The sequence below is a fragment of the Leptodactylus fuscus genome, chromosome 11 (genome assembly GCF_031893055.1).
Source record: "Leptodactylus fuscus isolate aLepFus1 chromosome 11, aLepFus1.hap2, whole genome shotgun sequence".
NCBI classification, from domain to species: Eukaryota; Metazoa; Chordata; class Amphibia; order Anura; family Leptodactylidae; genus Leptodactylus; species Leptodactylus fuscus.
This window is the reverse complement of record NC_134275.1, coordinates 61353439-61372123: the sequence shown is the minus strand read 5'-3', so window position 1 is coordinate 61372123 and position 18685 is coordinate 61353439. Positions and strand designations below refer to the sequence as shown.

The 18685-nt window shown below is 40.2% G+C and overlaps 3 protein-coding genes across 3 annotated transcripts; all 3 read left to right on the top strand.

Moving 5' to 3' along the window:
- Window positions 1–5396: 5396 nt before the first annotated feature.
- On the top strand, window positions 5397–6341 carry LOC142185475 (olfactory receptor 6F1-like). Its single transcript, XM_075260906.1, has one exon. It carries the CDS (start codon window positions 5397–5399, stop codon window positions 6339–6341), a length of 945 nt encoding a protein of 314 aa, XP_075117007.1.
- Window positions 6342–8936: 2595 nt separating this feature from the next.
- LOC142185474 (olfactory receptor 6F1-like) lies at window positions 8937–9890 on the top strand. Its single transcript, XM_075260904.1, has one exon. The coding sequence runs from the start codon at window positions 8937–8939 to the stop codon at window positions 9888–9890; it is 954 nt and encodes a 317-aa protein (XP_075117005.1).
- Window positions 9891–17752: 7862 nt separating this feature from the next.
- On the top strand, window positions 17753–18685 carry LOC142185473 (olfactory receptor 6F1-like). Its single transcript, XM_075260903.1, has one exon. The coding sequence runs from the start codon at window positions 17753–17755 to the stop codon at window positions 18683–18685; it is 933 nt and encodes a 310-aa protein (XP_075117004.1).

The window sequence follows — 18685 nt, the reverse complement described above, 5'->3', positions numbered from 1 at the left end:
GGTCAAGAACCCCGAGCAATGGCTTAAGGGTAGAGAAAGAAGGGAGGAAAAGGTGGACGATGATTAGAGAGAGGAAGAGGAAAAGGTGAAAGAGGATTAGAGAGGACAGGAGAAAAAGAAGGTGCAAGAGGATTAGAGAGGGGAAGAGGAAAAGGTGGAAGAGGATTAGTGAGGGGAAGAGGAAAAGGTGGAAGAGGATTAGTGAGGGGAAGAGGAAAAGGTGGAAGAGGATTAGTGAGGGGAAGAGGAAAAGGTGGAAGAGGATTAGTGAGGGGAAGAGGAAAAGGTGGAAGAGGATTAGTGAGGGGAAGAGGAAAAGGTGGAAGAGGATTAGAGAGGGGGAGAGGAAAAGGTGGAAGAGGATTAGAGAGGGGAAGAGGAAAAGGTGGAAGAGGATTAGAGAGGGGGAGAGGAAAAGGTGGAAGAGGATTAGAGAGGGGGAGAGGAAAAGGTGGAAGAGGATTAGAGAGGGGAAGAGGAAAAGGTGGAAGAGGATTAGTGAGGGGAAGAGGAAAAGGTGGAAGAGGATTAGAGAGGGGGAGAGGAAAAGGTGGAAGAGGATTAGAGAGGGGGAGAGGAAAAGGTGGAAGAGGATTAGAGAGGGGAAGAGGAAAAGGTGGAAGAGGATTAGTGAGGGGAAGAGGAAAAGGTGGAAGAGGATTAGAGAGGGGGAGAGGAAAAGGTGGAAGAGGATTAGAGAGGGGGAGAGGAAAAGGTGGAAGAGGATTAGAGAGGGGAAGAGGAAAAGGTGGAAGAGGATTAGAGAGAACAGGAGAAAAAGAAGGTGCAAGAGGTTTAGAGAGGGGAGTAGAGAGAAGAAGAGAGGGGAAGGAAGTAGAGTGAATGTCTAGTGAGTAATTCCATAAAAAGCTGAAGGAAGACAAAAGATGAAGAAAGAAAAAAAACACATAGCAGGAGGTGAGCATATTGAAATCATAAAAATCTAGGGATATTTTGTGTTTTATTGAAAACTTGGGTCTTATGGATATCACAGCCACTAATATATGGGCTAAGAAATTCATACTCAAGAAGTCTTTGAAAAACTTACATATATCTAAAACTTTTTTGCATCTGAAAGTCCACTGTGATCTCTTATTTTCTCTTTTCAGAAAAGTTTTCTCAAGAATTTCTTCTGCGCAAATGAACCTAAACACGACTATTCCCTGGATTGAACAAAGCTAATGGGAATTTGGTATTTACTGAATTATTTATTTTTTTTATTGTTAAAGTATAGGTAAAATTATCTATTTATACTGAGACACATATTCCTATAGGACACCACAAGCAGTATGAAGAACATAGAAGATGATCTGTCTATATGTATGGTAGGTACAAGAGGCAATATCTATCTATCTCCTATCTATCTATCTATCTATCTAATCTCCTATCTATTTATCTATTTATCTATCTATCTAATCTCCTATCTATTTATCTATCGATCTATCTATCTATCTATCTATCTATTATCTATCTATCTATCTATCTATCTATCTATCTCCTATCTATCTATCTATCTATCTATCTATCTATCTATCTATCTACCTATCTATCATCTATCTATTTATCTATCATGTATCTATCTATCTATTATCTATCTATCTATCTATCTATCTATCTATCTATCTATCTGTCTTTCTATCTATCTATCTATCTATCTATCTATCTATCTATCTATCTATCTATTATCTATCTATCTGTCTGTCTATTTATCTATCTATCATGTATCTATCTATTTATCTATCTATTATTTATCTATCTATCTATTATCTATCTATCTGTCCGCTATCACGCCGACGGACTTGGATCCCCGCGGTGGGGAGCGTGAGATGCGAGGGTGCCCCGGTTGCGAGACAAGCCTCGGACGGTGCAGGGCTCCCAGGTAGGATGCAGTGTCGGTGCCGGTGCTGCCATCCCAGGGAGAGGCGACGGGCGCCTTCAGAGAGAATCTCCACTTCCTTAGGCACTTTGAAAAAAAAAACGAGCGCCGAGGGCTTTCCTCCAGGGCGAGCTCTCCCTCTGGTGAGCGGCGGCGTCATGTTGGCGGCGGTGCACCTCGGGTTGGCCTGGAGGGTCCCCCAACGCTCCCCTGCCAGAATGGCCGCCGTGGAACCGGTCGTCAGATAGCCCCGGAGGAGGCCTTGGTGCCGGAAAGTGACTATCGGAATGAGGACGAATTTGAAGCCCGGATACAGGCGGGAGTTCCACAAAGTCGGACACTTTGAGTAGTTGGTCTTCATGTAACAGGACGGGTGACACTCTCTCTGTGACCTACTTTTGGACACCCCCATGTCCAAGGCAGCAGGTCCTGCTATTATCTGTCTGTCTGTCTGTCTGTCTATCATGTATCACACACAGTAGGGTGATATATTCACATACATTTCAGATTTAAAAGCATTTATTGCCATGGTTTAAATGCGAAAATAATTCCTAAATGTCATGAATCCATGAAGTGATGTAACCATTGATAACTATATATGTTAGTCTATCAATAAATCAGAATATGAAAGGATAGTCCAAGCAAAATCTGAGAATTCATTTCTATATCTAGTTAAGCACGATGTCATACAACATTCACAGAAATCTACAAATCTGAGTTATGTGTATGAAGAGCTGAAGATGAGATACAAAAGCTGTAGGTAAAACATAAAGAACTGTATATAATATATAAAAAGCTGTAAATGAGTTATGAAGAATCTGTAAATGAGATATGAAAAGATGCAGACGAGATAGGAGGATCTATAGATGAGATGTGTAGAGGTGTAGGTTACCTATCAAGACCTGTAGATGGGATACAAAGAGCTGTAGATAAAATGGAAAGAGCTATAGATGAGATATGAAGATTTGCAATAAAATCTAAGTAGCTGTACATGAGATATGAAGAGTTTTACATGAGATACAAAGGGTGCAGATAAAATAGAAAGAGCTATGGATAATATGTGAAGAGCAGTAAATAAAGTATAAGGAGCTATGAATGAGATATGTAGAGGTGTAGATGAGATAAACCTCCAAATAGTGAAGAAAGGGTGAACAAATAATAGAACTTACCCTACGCCACGTCATTTATCTACCACTTGCCATGATGGTTGTGAGCCTATAAGTGTTTCCATGAATGTCTATTGGTACTCTATGTAGCGCCTGGCGCTCTACTTTCTGTCTTATGGTTTTCTGCAGTTGTAACCTGATGTACACATTGTAAAGGCTGCAGCTCTGGAACAAGTAACCCGGTCCCTACAAATAGCTGATAGTCAGGGTTTGCCGAAAGTCACACCCATAAGCATGTAATATTAATGACCTGTCCATTTTAGAAGGCCGGATGACGACTTTACAGCTTTGGATTTGAGGGCAACCATATGATGGTATCGTACTTTTTCTACTATCTACTTGAGTTATCGGAATCTCCATGTTGTCTACTAAAGGAGTTAGAGTTTGAGCCCAGAAGCGACGCTACGTTGTGCAGAACAATGAGAATTCCTACTAGAGAGGTGAATCCAACAATAATAAGAAACATTTCATGGTATTATTTGTTGGGTTTTTAATAGATAAGAAACTTCTATGGATGAAGTTTTATGTTCAGAACTTGTTCTATCACATCAGATATAGGAAATTATTTGATTGTTATAGATTTTCCATTGTGTTAGTAGATACATCAATGTGCACAAGAGATATAAAGTAAAGGTTATAGGTACAAAAACAACCTTATTAAATTCCAAGTAGCCATAACTAGTGTCAGGGGCCAGTGTCAGACCACTACATATGGCTACTGTAAGATTACACCATTGGTTTTGTACTTAACATATGGTTATTTGTTCTGGAACAGCCTTAAATGGGTCTTTTGAAGGGCATTTGCCACCTCACCACATAGGGCCCCAATAATCATTAAAACAGAGGTCCCAAGGCATAAATTTCTCCTCACTGTAGTAGGTCTGTGGGGATGACAGAAACAGTTAAATACAATGCACGGCTGTTTTTGTCCATCCCATAAACATTGAATGTATGACCACTGCCCCATCAAACTCCTCACATCTGTCTTACAGGGAGGAGGAACAGAAGGTTCTGTGAATAGGTGACGTCCTTTGTGGGGCCACCCATTTATGAATTATGATTAGGTTTTTTATGAATTTTCCAAAAAATTTCTGGTTCTGCACAACTAAATGTTTTTGGGATTCACCATCCACAAACCACTATTATACTACCCTGGGGTCTGTTCATGCACCTAATTGTCTAAATTTCATTATATTAGTGTTCCCCATAACTGAAGCCCAATCACAGACCTGTGTGGTTAATCAGGGCCACTGACATTATTCAAGAAGATAGAAGAGGCCAGAAGAGAACAGAAAGTGGCACTGGATACTGCAATGGAGCCCAGGAGAGGTGAATGAGACTGTTAAGGTTATTGACCTTCCCCAGCCTCTGATTATTAATCTCTAGTCCTTGAAGAGAACCCAGAGTATAATAACAGAAGTCCTGGTTAGGACCGAACTTGTTTGACCCAAAACTAATCTGCCAAGCAAATCCCATGATGAACCCCATGAGGTTCAGCCAACCATAGTCCTGATAGCTTTTGTAGAAAGCTTAATTTATAATGTTATGTTACTTGTACTTTGAGATGGTGGTGGACTTTAGTAAATGGAGAATTACTCTGATCCTGGTGGAGATCCAAGGAATTTTCATTGAGATAGTCTAGATCTATAAGTACCTGGGTGTGCTCCTCAATAATAAACTGGACTGGGCTGATCACCTGGATGCACTGCAGAGAAAGGGTCACAGCAGGCTCTACCTGCTCAGGAGGCTGAGGGCCTTCAGAGTCCAGGGGGCACTTCTTAAGGCCTTTTTCAACTCTGTGGTTGCTTAAGCCATCTTTTTCAGTGTAGCCTGCTGGGGGACCAGTATATCAACCAGGGGCAGAAACAGACTTGACAGGCTGATCAGAAGGGGCAGCTCTGTCCTGGGGAGCCTCCTGGTCCAGTACAGGTGGTGGGTGACAGAAGGATACTGTCCGTGGTGAGCTCCACGACGGCACTTGGCTTCACCCCAAGTGTTAGAAGGAGCTCTATCGTAGCTCATTCCTCCCAACCACGATCAGGCTACATAATCTACTGTACATCAGACCAAGTGAAGATCACTCCGCACAGAGAACTAAGTGACCCTGAAGTCTTCCTTCTTTCCTCTACTACTTAGCTGCTACAGACTCCTGGTATATTGTCTTTTTCTCAGTATATGTGTGTCTACTTCTGTAATATATTACTGTTTTATTATCCTGTATCTGTATTACTATGCTACTGTAACATACTGAAATTTCCCCACTGTGGGGCTATTAAAGGATTATCTATTATCTATCTTTATTCTAGGACAAAACTCGAAACATTTTGCTTCCTATTCAGCTTAATGTGTGGACAATGAAGATAAGAAATGAGACCGCTGTAAGTGAATTTCTGCTTTTGGGGTTTTCTACATTGAAAGAAACCGGATTCTACCTATTTGTTCTAATCTCTATTATTTACATTGTCACCATATCAGCCAATGTATTCATTATTCTTGTTATAAAAACTGAGCGATGTCTACACAAGCCCATGTACTTCTTTATTGGAGGACTCTCATTTCTAGAGATCTGGTATCCTTCGGTCACTGTTCCAAGACTCCTCTGGTCTCTGAAAACTAGAGAAGAGTCCATTTCTGCAGCCGGCTGTATGACGCAGTTTTATTTCCATTTTTCTCTTGGCGCAACAGAAATTTTTCTCCTGACAGTAATGGCGTATGACCGGTATGTGGCTATCTGCTATCCGCTGCGCTATTTACTCATTATGAGTCCTAATGTCTGCACTGTACTCATCACTGGATGTTGGGTTGGTGGCTTTACAGCAATTCTTGTCCCATGTCTACAGATTTCAAGCCTTTCATTTTGTGATGGAAATGAAATCGACCATTACTATTGTGATCTTGGTCCATTACTCAAGCTCTCTTGCTCTGAGACTTCAAGTGTCGAAAAATTGTTTTTCTGTTTCACCTTGTTCATTATTTTAGGCTGTTTTCTATTAATTATTTTGTCTTACATATGTATAATCCGAACAACAATGATGTTTCCAACAGCGAGCGGGAGAAGGAAAGCATTTTCAACCTTTGCATCCCACCTGATGGTTGTATTACTTTTTTATGGTCCCATTATCTTCATGTTCGTCCGACCCAGTACCGGGAGCCTATTGCACTTGAATAAAAAAGTTTCTCTCATCCCATCTGTAGTGACTCCTCTTCTTAATCCCATAATCTATACTCTACGGAATCATGAAGTTATAGAAGCCATGAAGAAAACAGCCATGAAAGTGAATGTTTTCCATGGATTGTGAAATTGAAGTTACTACATAGAAAAAGACTAAATTAAAAATGGATGTGCTCAGTCTCCAACTCTGAATGAAGTCATTGGTTATATAGAAAGGACAATATCTATCGTCATCCCATGCCCAGGAAAAATCAGGAAGATGCCGGAACCCATTACACTTTCCACTGTAGGTTCCCAAAGTGAACAAATCTACCCAGAACTTTGCTGCTTCCTACGTCCTATGTAGTGCACATACTCCTATACAGGACCTCTTAACAGGTTTCAATTCTGGAGCCATACAGGAAGGCAGGGGCATGAAGACCCCCAAAAATGAATGATCTGTGCTCTTATGAATGGTGGAATCCCAGGTCACTCATGATAGAAATCAAGCCTCTTTATTGTTAAAACGAAAGCACAACACTTTTTGGGAACAGGAATCACCTTCTTCAAGTGCAACAGTATTATTATCCAGGAATAGTTGTGACAATTTTTGCGCTGTAAACAAAAAAACTTGAATTCAACCATATCCACTTTCCGACCCTTCCTTTTGTGGAATAAGAAAAGTAAAAACATAAAATGTCACAAAATCTTTGTGCAGGTAAACAGAAAAAGTTACAAAATCCTATTTTGCAACTTTTCGATGCTAAAATTCTGCCCACACAGTGATGGCCTTCTGTATGCAGATTCTGATGCAGGACTCTCACTGTCTCTCCTAGGAGTCCTGTCAAGATTTATTCTTGTTAGGAACCAAATACAGTACCGAACGGACAGTTAGTCCCAGACAACTAGACTCCTATGCACAGCGAAGCAAAACAGCACTGAGCATCCAACGCCAAGCAGAACCAGGTCCCAGAGGTCATCGGCCAAGCTCCTGATGGTGGAGATAGACTGGTAAATTCTGGGACCCAGAACTGTAGAGGGCGTCACAAGCAGAGCGCACTCCAAGTTACTGCATGACCAAAAAACACGAAAACTACTCACCTAGGTGGGTGAAGAAACAAAAGAGGCTGGTCAGCAGAGTTGAGTGAAGTAACAGAAGATTGCCAGGAGATGGCTGAAGCACCGCAGAGTAGTCGCACAGGCCGGATCGGTAGTCAGGAGGTCACATGGTTTCCAGGGATGAGAAGATGTAGCCAGACAAGCAGGGTCATACACTGGAGGTCACGTGCTACGGAAGGATGAAGTTAATGGGTAATCAGAGAAGCCAGGTCATACACTGGAAATCACGAGGTACAGAGCCACAGGACAAGAAGAGGCGGTCTTCAGGCAGGCCGGGTTATACACTGCAGGTCACGTAGTTCAGAGTGGGAGGACAAGGAGAGGTGGTCTTCAGGCAGTCCGGGTTATACACAGGAGGTCACATGGTACCGAGTCACAGGTTAAGGAGAGGAGATCTAGAAGGCAAGCAGGGTTGTACACAGGAGGTCACGTGGTACAGAGTCTCAGGTCAACTAGAGGAGGTCTTTAGGCAAGCTGGATTATACACAGGAGGTCACGTGGTACAGAGTCTCAGGTCAACTAGAGGAGGTCTTTAGGCAAGCCGAGTTATACACAGTAGGTCACGTGGTACAGAGTCAGAGGTCAAGGAGAGGAGGTCTGTAAGGCAAACAGGGTCATATAAAGGAGGCCAATAGCAGATACACAGTAGGAGGCAGGAAACCAGGTCAGGGGAAAACAGGAACGTAGGTTGAGCTGATACCAGGGAATCTGAATAACAAGCGGCGAGCTGGAGCCAGAATCAGGCCTATATAGCTTCTGGCTCACCGCCTGACCCCGGAAGTCCGGGTTCTGTTCCCAGGAGGAGACTGGCAACCCCCTCAGACTATTGAGGGCAGATAGTGGAGTGGGCCGGCAGCCTCTGTGCATCACAGCGGAGACTCCGGTCCAGCACCTGACAACTCTCCTATTAACTCAGAAATCCTGCTCCAAATGATGTAGTGTTATGGAGATTAGTTTTTCTCTATCAGACCCTGCTCTCCGACAGGGCATCAGAAATCATATTTCATATTCACTTTAAGGGATTAAAATAATGTACCAGTCCTTGTCTAGTTGCATTGAATGGCTCACGTGCTGCTATTTGTATTATCTGAGAATCTTGTGCTTGAAAAGTTTTTTAAAAATTATCTGAAACTTTGTGCAGCTGCAAGTCCTCAGAGATATCGGAAGACGTAAGAAATATTTTCAGAGTTAAGAAACTTTTCTTTTAAAAGAACACAAATGAGTCTATTCCCTGGTATGAAAGCAGCCAATGGGAATTTCCAGTAACCTATTTATAGTGAAGCAAAACTCCCATAACAGATACAGATCAAGGAAACGTATCAAAGAATACTCTGTGGCATTGTCATTGAGACATATCGGATGAGGGCACTGAGCCTAACCTTCCTGGGCAAACATTTGTTGTGAAGGTAAATGCAAATCTATCAGCTAGGATAGAACTGGGACAGGGCAAGTTCAATGCTCCGTAGTCTGGAGTCACATGTGGTGTCACCTTAAAGTCTATGTATCACTATCAAATGTGTCAGATGTTTTCTATAGGACATCGCCTTACTATGTCCTATCGAATAGGGAAATAATTTACATTATTCTATCATTAAACTGTTTTCTTTTTCTTAAGCTCAAAAGGATGGCAATAAAACAGAATAATGAGACGATTGTAACCGAATTTCTGCTTGTGGGGTTTTCTCTATTGAAGGAGACTGGACTCTACCTCTTCATTATAATATGTATCATTTACATTGTCACCATATCAGCCAATATATTCATTATCATCATTGTGAAAACTGAGCGACGTCTACACAAGCCCATGTACTTCTTTATTGGCGGACTCTCATTTCTAGAGATCTGGTATCCTTCGGTCACTGTTCCTAGACTCCTCTGGTCTCTGAAAACTAGAGAAGAGTCCATTTCTGCAGCTGGCTGTATGACGCAGTTTTATTTTCATTTTTCTCTCGGCGCAACAGAAATCTTTCTCCTGACTGCAATGGCGTATGACCGGTATGTGGCCATCTGCTACCCGCTGCGCTATTTACTCATTATGAGTCCCAGGGTCTGCACTGTACTCATCATTGGATCCTGGGTTGGTGGCTTCGCGGCTGTGGTTGTCCCATGTCTACAGATTTCAAGCCTGACCTTTTGCGGTGGGAATGAAATTGACCATTACTATTGTGATCTTGCTCCGTTGCTCAAGCTCTCTTGCTCTGAGACATTAAGCATCGAGAGACTGTTTTTCTGTCTTAGCTTGTTTATAATCTTGGGCTGTTTTTTCTTAATCATTGTGTCGTATGTATGTATAATCCGAACAACAATGATGTTACCAACAGCGAGCGGGAGAAGAAAAGCATTTTCAACCTTTGTATCACACCTGATAGTTGTTTTACTATTTTATGGGACCATTATCTTCATGTTTGTACGACCCAATACTGGTGGCCTCTTGCATTTGAATAAAATAGTTTCTATCATTCCATCCATAGTCACTCCTCTCCTGAATCCCATAATCTATACTTTGCGGAATCATGAAGTGATAGAAGCCATGAAGAAAACGGCTCTGAAAATGGTTCTTTTCCATTTGAAGGGGTGAGAGAATGTATTGTAGTTCTGATATTTATGTAGTGTTGCTGTTGCAGTCCACAAATTGTCTAAAGGTCTGAGTCAAAAGGCAAGGTTGGAGAACAGGTCACTTTTGATTATGCTATTATTTACATTTCATATTTAAAGCAACTGTCCAATCAGGAGCTCAGAAGGGACATGTAAGAACGCACCGATAGGTAATGATCACCTACTACTTTTTATAATTAGTACTCGCTCCTTGTCTAATATCAAGTAAGTGCCATAGAGACAATTCTGAGATCTGTGACTACAGGTAAACTAAAGTAGTCTGGGACACACGCCTTGGCCCATAATTTGTTCACACTACTATTCTTCCCTCCGGCTGCACCTGTGCTTCTTCATATTGGCTCTTGTATAAACACAGTATAACCAAGAGAACGCATGGAATGCTGAGGTCCAGTAGAGGAGAGACGCAATAATTATGAGCCAGCAGCGAGAAAAAGATGGACACCTGTGCAAGCAGGCTTTGACTATTAATGTCTCCCTCACAGAGGCAGTATATATGGTCTTCATGTGTTGATATTTGGTTCCCAGAGGCTCTCCTACATGTACCCATGGACATCTAACCTTTGCTTGAGGTGTAATAGAAGTGAGGGCTTACTCCTCCATATTTGATGGTCCAAATATGCACCTTTTCTTGGTGAGGGCTTCTAACCTAATTAACTCGTGTTTAATGCTAATTAGTATACTGTATGTGGCAGTAGGGACTTACTTTGGTGTGGCGTCATTTCAGAGATGGATCTCTTTATGCTTTTTGGCCGATACAATATAACACAATCATGGAAGCCATTGGTCTGCATCAATTTGGAGAAAATGGAGTCCATTTAATTATATAGACATAAATTGTTTAATGCCACTTGGTCATGGTATCAGTATTCGCACACCATGAGATTAGGGTCAGAACGATGACCAAATAAGAAATGGATTGACTTAATTAATATTATTTCTTCTGTCCCCTCTATTTTCCACTATTTTTTTCTTCTCACATCTTGAGTATTGGCATGGTGCTGTTTGCCTTGTAATTTTTTTTCCTCTTTGCTTGCTTGTGTCTCAGGTGTGATCACTCCCCCTTTATTCCCTTTCCCACCTTGTTATCTTGAGCGTCTTGTCCACGTTGTTTGGCTTGTTCCCCCTTTTTTTACCTTTTGTTTTGATGTTAGTTTCATTCTTGTTGACATATGTGATGCCCTCTCCCTTTTTATTTGGTGGCTCTTGAGTCAACTTAGGGCAGGGATGATATTAGTATTGTTACTAGTTATGGGTTTTTTAATGGTTGATAGTACTTTTAGGAAATTTTACAGTACAAATCTTTCAGAAATTAATTTGGACATCAGATAGTTCTTAATAAGGAGTAGCCTGGATAGCCAAATTGAAATTAAGAGTTAAAGGGGTTCTCCACTTTCAGACCAATATTGAAAGACAAATGTTACTATTTGCAGAATAAAAAATTTGCACAATTTTCCAATATACTTTCTGTATCAATTCCTCAAGGTTTTCTAGATCTCTGCTTGCTGTCGTTCATTCTGCTTACTCCCAGTGAATAAAAATCAGCTCATGGTCATGTGATCTACAGTCCATGGTCATGTAATCTACAGTCCACAGTCATGTGATCTACAGTCCACGGTCATGTGATATATACAGTCCATGGTCATGTGATATACAGTCCATGGTCATGCAATATACAGTCCACAGTCATGTGATATACGGTCCATGGTCATGTGATATACAGTCCACGATCATGTGATATATACAGTCCATGGTCATGCGATATACAGTCCACGGTCATGTGATATACAGTCTATGGTCATGTGATATACAGTCCACGGTCATGCAATATACAGTCCACGGTCATGTGATATACAGTCCATGGTCATGTGATATACAGTCCATGGTCATGTGATATACAGTCCATGGTCATGTGATATACAGTCCACGGTCATGTGATATATACAGTCCATGGTCATGCAATATACAGTCCACAGTCATGTGATATACGGTCCATGGTCATGTGATATACAGTCCATGGTCATGTGATATACAGTCTATGATCATGTGATAAACACACAGGTGCATGGCTCATTACTTTTTTCCTATTTTCATTCCCCACCTTCCAAAATTCATAACTTTTTGTTTCTGTCCACATAACTATGTTCTAAGCTCTGCTATAACTTTTAACTGTTTAGTTGATGTAGATCTATAAGGGCTTTTTGATCACTTTTTATTGCTATTTTTAGGGGAAAGCGAGGTGACAATATTTACAATTTTGCGCATTGCTTTTTTTTCTTTCGGGGTTCACCATAATATAGATTAATAACTCTATATTTTGGTAGTGAAAGCTTATATGCACCTGGTGATTCCTGACATGTTTGTCTATTTTATTTTTACATAATGTGTTTTTTAAATGTAAAGGTGGGATTTTTTATCTTTATATTATTTGTTTATTTTTTATTTTTAACTTATTAAACTTTTTTTTAACTTTTTGCCTGTCCCATAAGGGGACTTGAACTTGGGATCTCTGACCCCAGTGCAATGTACCTCAATACATAGTATTGCTGTACAGTGTACATAAGCTCCCTATGTGGCATAGCAACCCCTTGGACCCCACAATATTATCATGGGGATTCCAAGAGGTGAGGGAGGGACAATTTTGCCCCTGTTTTACAGGAAGCCAATTTGCCTATCAGTATATTTTTAACATGTGGTTTTTATGGCTAGAATTTTTCCCCCCTTTTTTAGAGATATATAGACTTTACTTTTATGTTATTTTTGTTTTTTCCATGTTTACTTTAATATCCTAGAAAATGTTAAATAAAAAAAGAGGGGGCGAAATGTCTCATTATTTACATTTTTAATTTTAATATTTTTTTTAATAACACAAAGTGCTACTAAATAAATGTTTTAAATAGTTTTCTCTTTCCATTATAGTCATTTTTACTTTGGTGACTCTTATGTTGTGTCGCTGGAGAAGGGGCTAGAACCTATGATAGGTGCATGGCTAGAAGCCCTAAGAGTATTAGTATTCTACACTATGTTTTATAGATAGGTTCCTAGGAGCCCTGACAGTGTTCTACACTATGTTTTATAGATAGGTTCTTAGAAGCCCTGACATTGTCATACACTATGTTTTATAGATAGGTTCCTAGGAGTCCTGACAGTGTCATACACTATGATTTATAGAGAGGTTCCTAGGAGCCCTGACAATAAAAAAAATACACTATGTTTTATAGATAGGTTTATAGGAATCCTGACAGTGTTATACACTATGTTTTATAGATAGGTTCCTAGGAGCCCTCACAGAGTTCTACACTACGTTTTATAGATAGGTTCCTAGGATCCCTGACAGTGTCATACACTATGTTTTATAGATAGGTTCCTAGGAGCCCTGACAGTGTTCTACATTATGTTCTAAGCTAATTTACAGTGTGGTTCATTCCAAATTTGTTTGACCTGAAACAAATCTCAGACCCAAGCTACCCAAACCTGAATGAAAATGAATCCTGAAAGTTTCACCCATCTCTGATTATTTCAATTTTAATACTTTTGCCTATATCAAAGGGGCAACTCTTCAAATGAAAACAGAGTACTAAATGCCTGGACATCCAATACTTTTCCATGTTAAGCTACCAAAGATTAATAAGCAACCAATATTGAGTTTATTATTTAACCCCGGAGAGATGGTGTTCTCAAATTATAAATCTACATAAACATGATAAATTCAGTCTGTAAGAGAACCTTGTTACTATCTCCTCATCCCTCTATAACCCCTTCCCGCCGATGGCATTTTTTGAATTTCGTTTTTCGTTTTTGACTCCCCTCCTTCTAAACCCCATAACTTTTTTATTTCTCCGCTTCCAGAGCCATATGAGGTCTTAATTTTTGCGGGACAAATTTTTCTTCATGATGCCACCATTAATTATTCTATATAATGTACTGGGAAGCAGGAAAAAAATTCAGAATGGGGTGGATTTGAAGAAAAAATGCATTTCTGCGACTTTCTTATGGGTTTCGGTTTTACGGCGTTCACTGTGCAACCAAAATGACCTGTCCCCTATATTCTGTGTTTCGGTACGGTTCCAGGGATACCAAATTTATATGGTTTTATTTACATTTTGACCCCTTAAAAAAATTCCAAAACTGTGTTAAAAAATTTTTTTTCTAAAAGTCGCTATATTCCAACGGCCGTAACTTTTTTATACGTACGGGGATGCATAGGGCGTCTTTTTTTGCAGGGCCGGGTGTACTTTTTAGTTCTACCATTTTCGGGAAATGTTATTGCTTTGATCACTTTTTATTCAAATTTTTATCAGAATCAAAACAGTGAAAAAACGGTGGTTTGGCACTTTTGACTATTTTTCCCGCTACGGCGTTTACCGAACAGGAAAAATATTTTTATAGATTTGTAGAGCGGGCGATTTCGGACACGGGGATACCTAACATGTATATGTTTCACAGTTTTTAACTACTTTTATATATGTTCTAGGGAAAGGGGGGTGATTTGAACTTTTAATACTTTTTATATTTTTTTATATTTTTTTTTACTTTTTTTGTAATTTTTTTTTTGCATTTATTAGACCCCCTAGGGGTGTTGAACCCCAGGGGATCTGATCACTAATGCAATGCATTACAATGCTAATGCATAGACCAGCCTGCAAAAGAGACAATTTGCAGACCAGCCTGGGAGCCTTGTACAGGCTCCCGGCTGTCATGGCAACATGACGTCGGTCCTGGAGCATGCTCCAGGAGCCGGCGATCCCGGGCAAAATGGCGGCGCCCATGCGCCACCGGGAAAATGGCGCCTCCAGCGCCTTTGACCGCGGCCCCGGAGGGGTTAATGCCTCCGATCGGTCCGGGGACCGATCGGAGGCATTAGAGCCGGTTGTCTATTGCTTAAAGCAGTAGACACCCGGCGGCTATGGCCATAGTTACAGACCCGACATGCGCCGTACTATTACGGCACATGTCGGGAAGGGGATAATTGATAAATGGCCATGAAAGAGAAACCGGACAATTTTTTTTTTTATGTTTATGAATAAAATATGGAGCCAGATGTTACTAGCAACCCACCAAAATTTTACTTGGCTAAAGAATCTAAGAAGTTTCTATTTTCACATATTTACACATTTTAACATCCACATCGGAACATTGTCATGAGTCGTTCTCCTACATCCACATCGGAACATTGCCATGAGTTGTTCTCCTAGTCATGTCGATTGGGAGTGAACCGTACACTTGACTCCATTTCTCACAAGCATGTCTTTCATATTAGGTGTTCTTGTTACAAACGCACTTGGCCTGGCACCCACAATTTCATAAATTTCCTTAGATAATGTGAGATGACACCAATCTGTTCTCAACATAGTCTGGACATAGTCCTTGTGGAATCCATAGTTGGCAAACAATCTTTGTCTATCCCTATTAACAATCGACATGTCTTTTGAAGGATTTCTTTTTATACAGCCCACTTCTATCAGATCAAAGTTCATTCCTAAAATCTCTCAATTTGTATTTTTTATATATTATTAGACTTTTAAAATCCAAAACACATGCTGTACAAGTAAGTAAGCGGACTTGGTTATATGGGTACAAATACGTGTCCATTTTTACATACCCCCCCCCCCCCCAGGGCCATGAATGATATTATATTCTGGGGTGACCATGCGGTCAGAAGGAGTGTTACGTTATCCTGGGGCTGCCAGATGCCTAGGAGAGGTGAGTATAGCCATTTGTTGTCTTCACTCACCTTCCCTGGATCCAAGAGCATAATATTGTTTTGGGTATAAAAGAAAAACATTGGCAAATGGATGGACAATCCATAACTCTGATTATTGACTCTAATATAATAACATTTAATAAGAACTATGCACACAATACACAGCTGGGCCCATGTGAATATGAACAAGTCAGGTCAAAAAGTGAGTGAGAGCACCACACATAGGGAAAAAATAAGTGATAAATATACCATATGTACTGTATAAAAAATAGCACAAGAATAAGCTTATGTTAGTCAAGGGAGAAGAATTGTTGTGGGACCTGTTACCTGAATTAGTAGTAGGGACATTGAGTAAGGACCCATACTTTATTTGTGAAAGATTCATCTACTGTAAGGATCAAAAAGCTCTAATATATTATGTTGTCATATCGATAACTGAACTGTTGCTATACCTGCTCTTCTAGGACTATATTGTGGAGGAAGGCCCACTTCTAAGCCGGTGTATGTACATAAATGGAAATTGTATGAGTGCATCTTAGTCTTGGATACTGTCTCTAGTAATCTAAAGACAGTAACCTAGGCATATTAGCATGCAGCCCAAACTTCCTTGTTGGGGATGAAGACCAGGAGGGTCCCTTAGACTTCGCACTTCACTTTAGTCAGCATCAAACCAAATGCACGACAAAGACCCACATTCATTTTGCAAAGCTAAACATTGTCCTTGGATCTGCCTCTTCAAGAGGATCATTCCAAATGCAGTGGTCAACATGGTCTAGTAATAGTTTTGTCCATGTATTTAGTTTTTGGTATTATATACATAGAGAGAATCTTAAAATACTTTCCTTCTAAATGAGGTTAGTTTACTTCTAAATTGTACTTGATTTTTCTCCATTCCCAAAGTGCTTATTACTTTGCAGCAGGGAGGGAATAATTATCTTTAGATGAATCCCAAGAAATAGCAAAGGAACAAGACGTCTAGTATTAATAGCGGAAGCACAGTGTTATTCCTTATTGTGTATGCATTTCAGTCGTACCCTTGTGAGCCACCAAAAATAACATTATGGTAAGGAACATAACTAGGTTCATACTGGCAAGCTATTGTAGTTCATTGAAAAAAATACAATTTTTTGTCTATTTTCTTCAAGCAGTCCATTGACTTTGTGCACCTCCTTTTAGGCACCTTCTGTATTGCTACACCCGATTTTACCAAGTTATTTGATGCATGGAATTTTCTTCACAACATGATCTATAAGTGTTTGGTAACATAATTCCAAAAATTCCTTGCCATCACAGTCCTTCTTCTTTGTGTTGTCTGACCCCATTTTTTCTTATAAGAGTTTTCCATTGGAACACTACTGATGACCGAGCCTTGCAGATCAGCACGGGTATGACTTGACATCCTACCTAGAACACTATGGCCACTACAGACAGCTTATTGTGGGGGTGCATATATTAGACACCCACTGATCTGCTACATATATCTTAGGGATCTTAGGGATAGGTCATTAATAATATTCTCCTGAACAGCCCCTGTAAACTATTTCCTCTCTTCTAGTATTTAGACCAGTGGTGTAACTAAAGTTTGTGGGTCCCGGTGCAATCTTTTTTGTAGGCCCCCTACCTCATCCTTACAGTGAATTCTTGATAGTGATGGTTACGGGTGCTAAGGAGTTTAATCCACCTTAGTGTGGTTAGGGTAATCTGTGGGTCTCCTTGACTTATGGGCCAGATGGAATCTGCAATCTCAATACTAATGGCAGTGCTTATGGGTCCCCTAAGGCTCCTGGGCCCCGGTGTGACTTTACCCAGTGCACCCCCTCAAGTTACGCCTTTGATTTAGACCTTTCCAATTTTTCTGAATGTTTATCAGTTTCCTTTTTCTACCCATTTAGGTTCCGTAAACCCTCTCCATACATATGACTAGCAGTTTCATTACTATAGAGACTATACATATCAAACAGTCCAACTTTACTTTGCAAAAATGTGAAAAATTTGGTCAACATATCTGCTTGTCTGATAAGTCTGCAAAGAGTCTGAAGATTTATTTCATGTCATTACATACACAAAAGTGGATCGATCTTTGGATCTGTTGCGGAAGAATCCACCATCCATTTCAGATTATCATGTACAAGTATAGATACAACAAAACTACCATCACCGAATTCATTCTGGTTGGATTTTCCAACTATGGTACAATGGGGCATTACCTCTTCACTATTATATTGATTGTTTATATTGTCACCATTACTACTAACGTCTTCATCATTGTCATAGTTAGGGTTGAGCAACGTCTTCACAAGCCCATGTACTTCTTTATCAGTGGACTCTCTTTCTTGGAGATCTGGTATCCTACAGTTACCGTTCCTAGACTACTATGGGCTCTGCTGATGAAGAAGCAATCTATATCTCCAGCTGGTTGTATAACCCAGTTTTTTTTCCATTTTTCCTTTGGTGTAGTGGAGAACTTCCTCCTAGCCATCATGGCTCTTGATCGATATATCGCCATCTGCAAACCTTTAAGGTACACGCTTATCATGAATCCCGACACTTGTGTCAAACTGCTGTTGGGATGCTGGTTTTTGGCTTTCATTACAGTATTGGTCCCATGTTTGCAGGTCTCAAACCTTTCATTCTGCTCGAACAATGAAATTGACCATTATTATTGTGATTTTGCCCCTCTGATCCGGTTGTCCTGCTCCAATATATCAGAAGTTGAAATGTTATTTTTCATCTTTGCTTGTTTTATCATTTTCGGCTGTCTTCTGATCATTTCCTTGTCTTATATTTGTATCATTCAGACAACAATGACTTTCTCATCTTCTAGAAGACATAAGGCGTTTTCTACATGTGCCTCCCACTTAATGGTTGTTATTCTATTCTATGGTACAACGATCTTCATGTTTATCCGGCCAACCACGGGCGACTTAGTGCACTTAAATAAAATAATCTCTATCATCCCGTCTTTAGTGACTCCTCTACTGAATCCCATTATCTACACTCTACGGAATCAAGAAGTGAAAGAAGCCGTGAAAAAGCTCATCCAAAAAATGTTATAA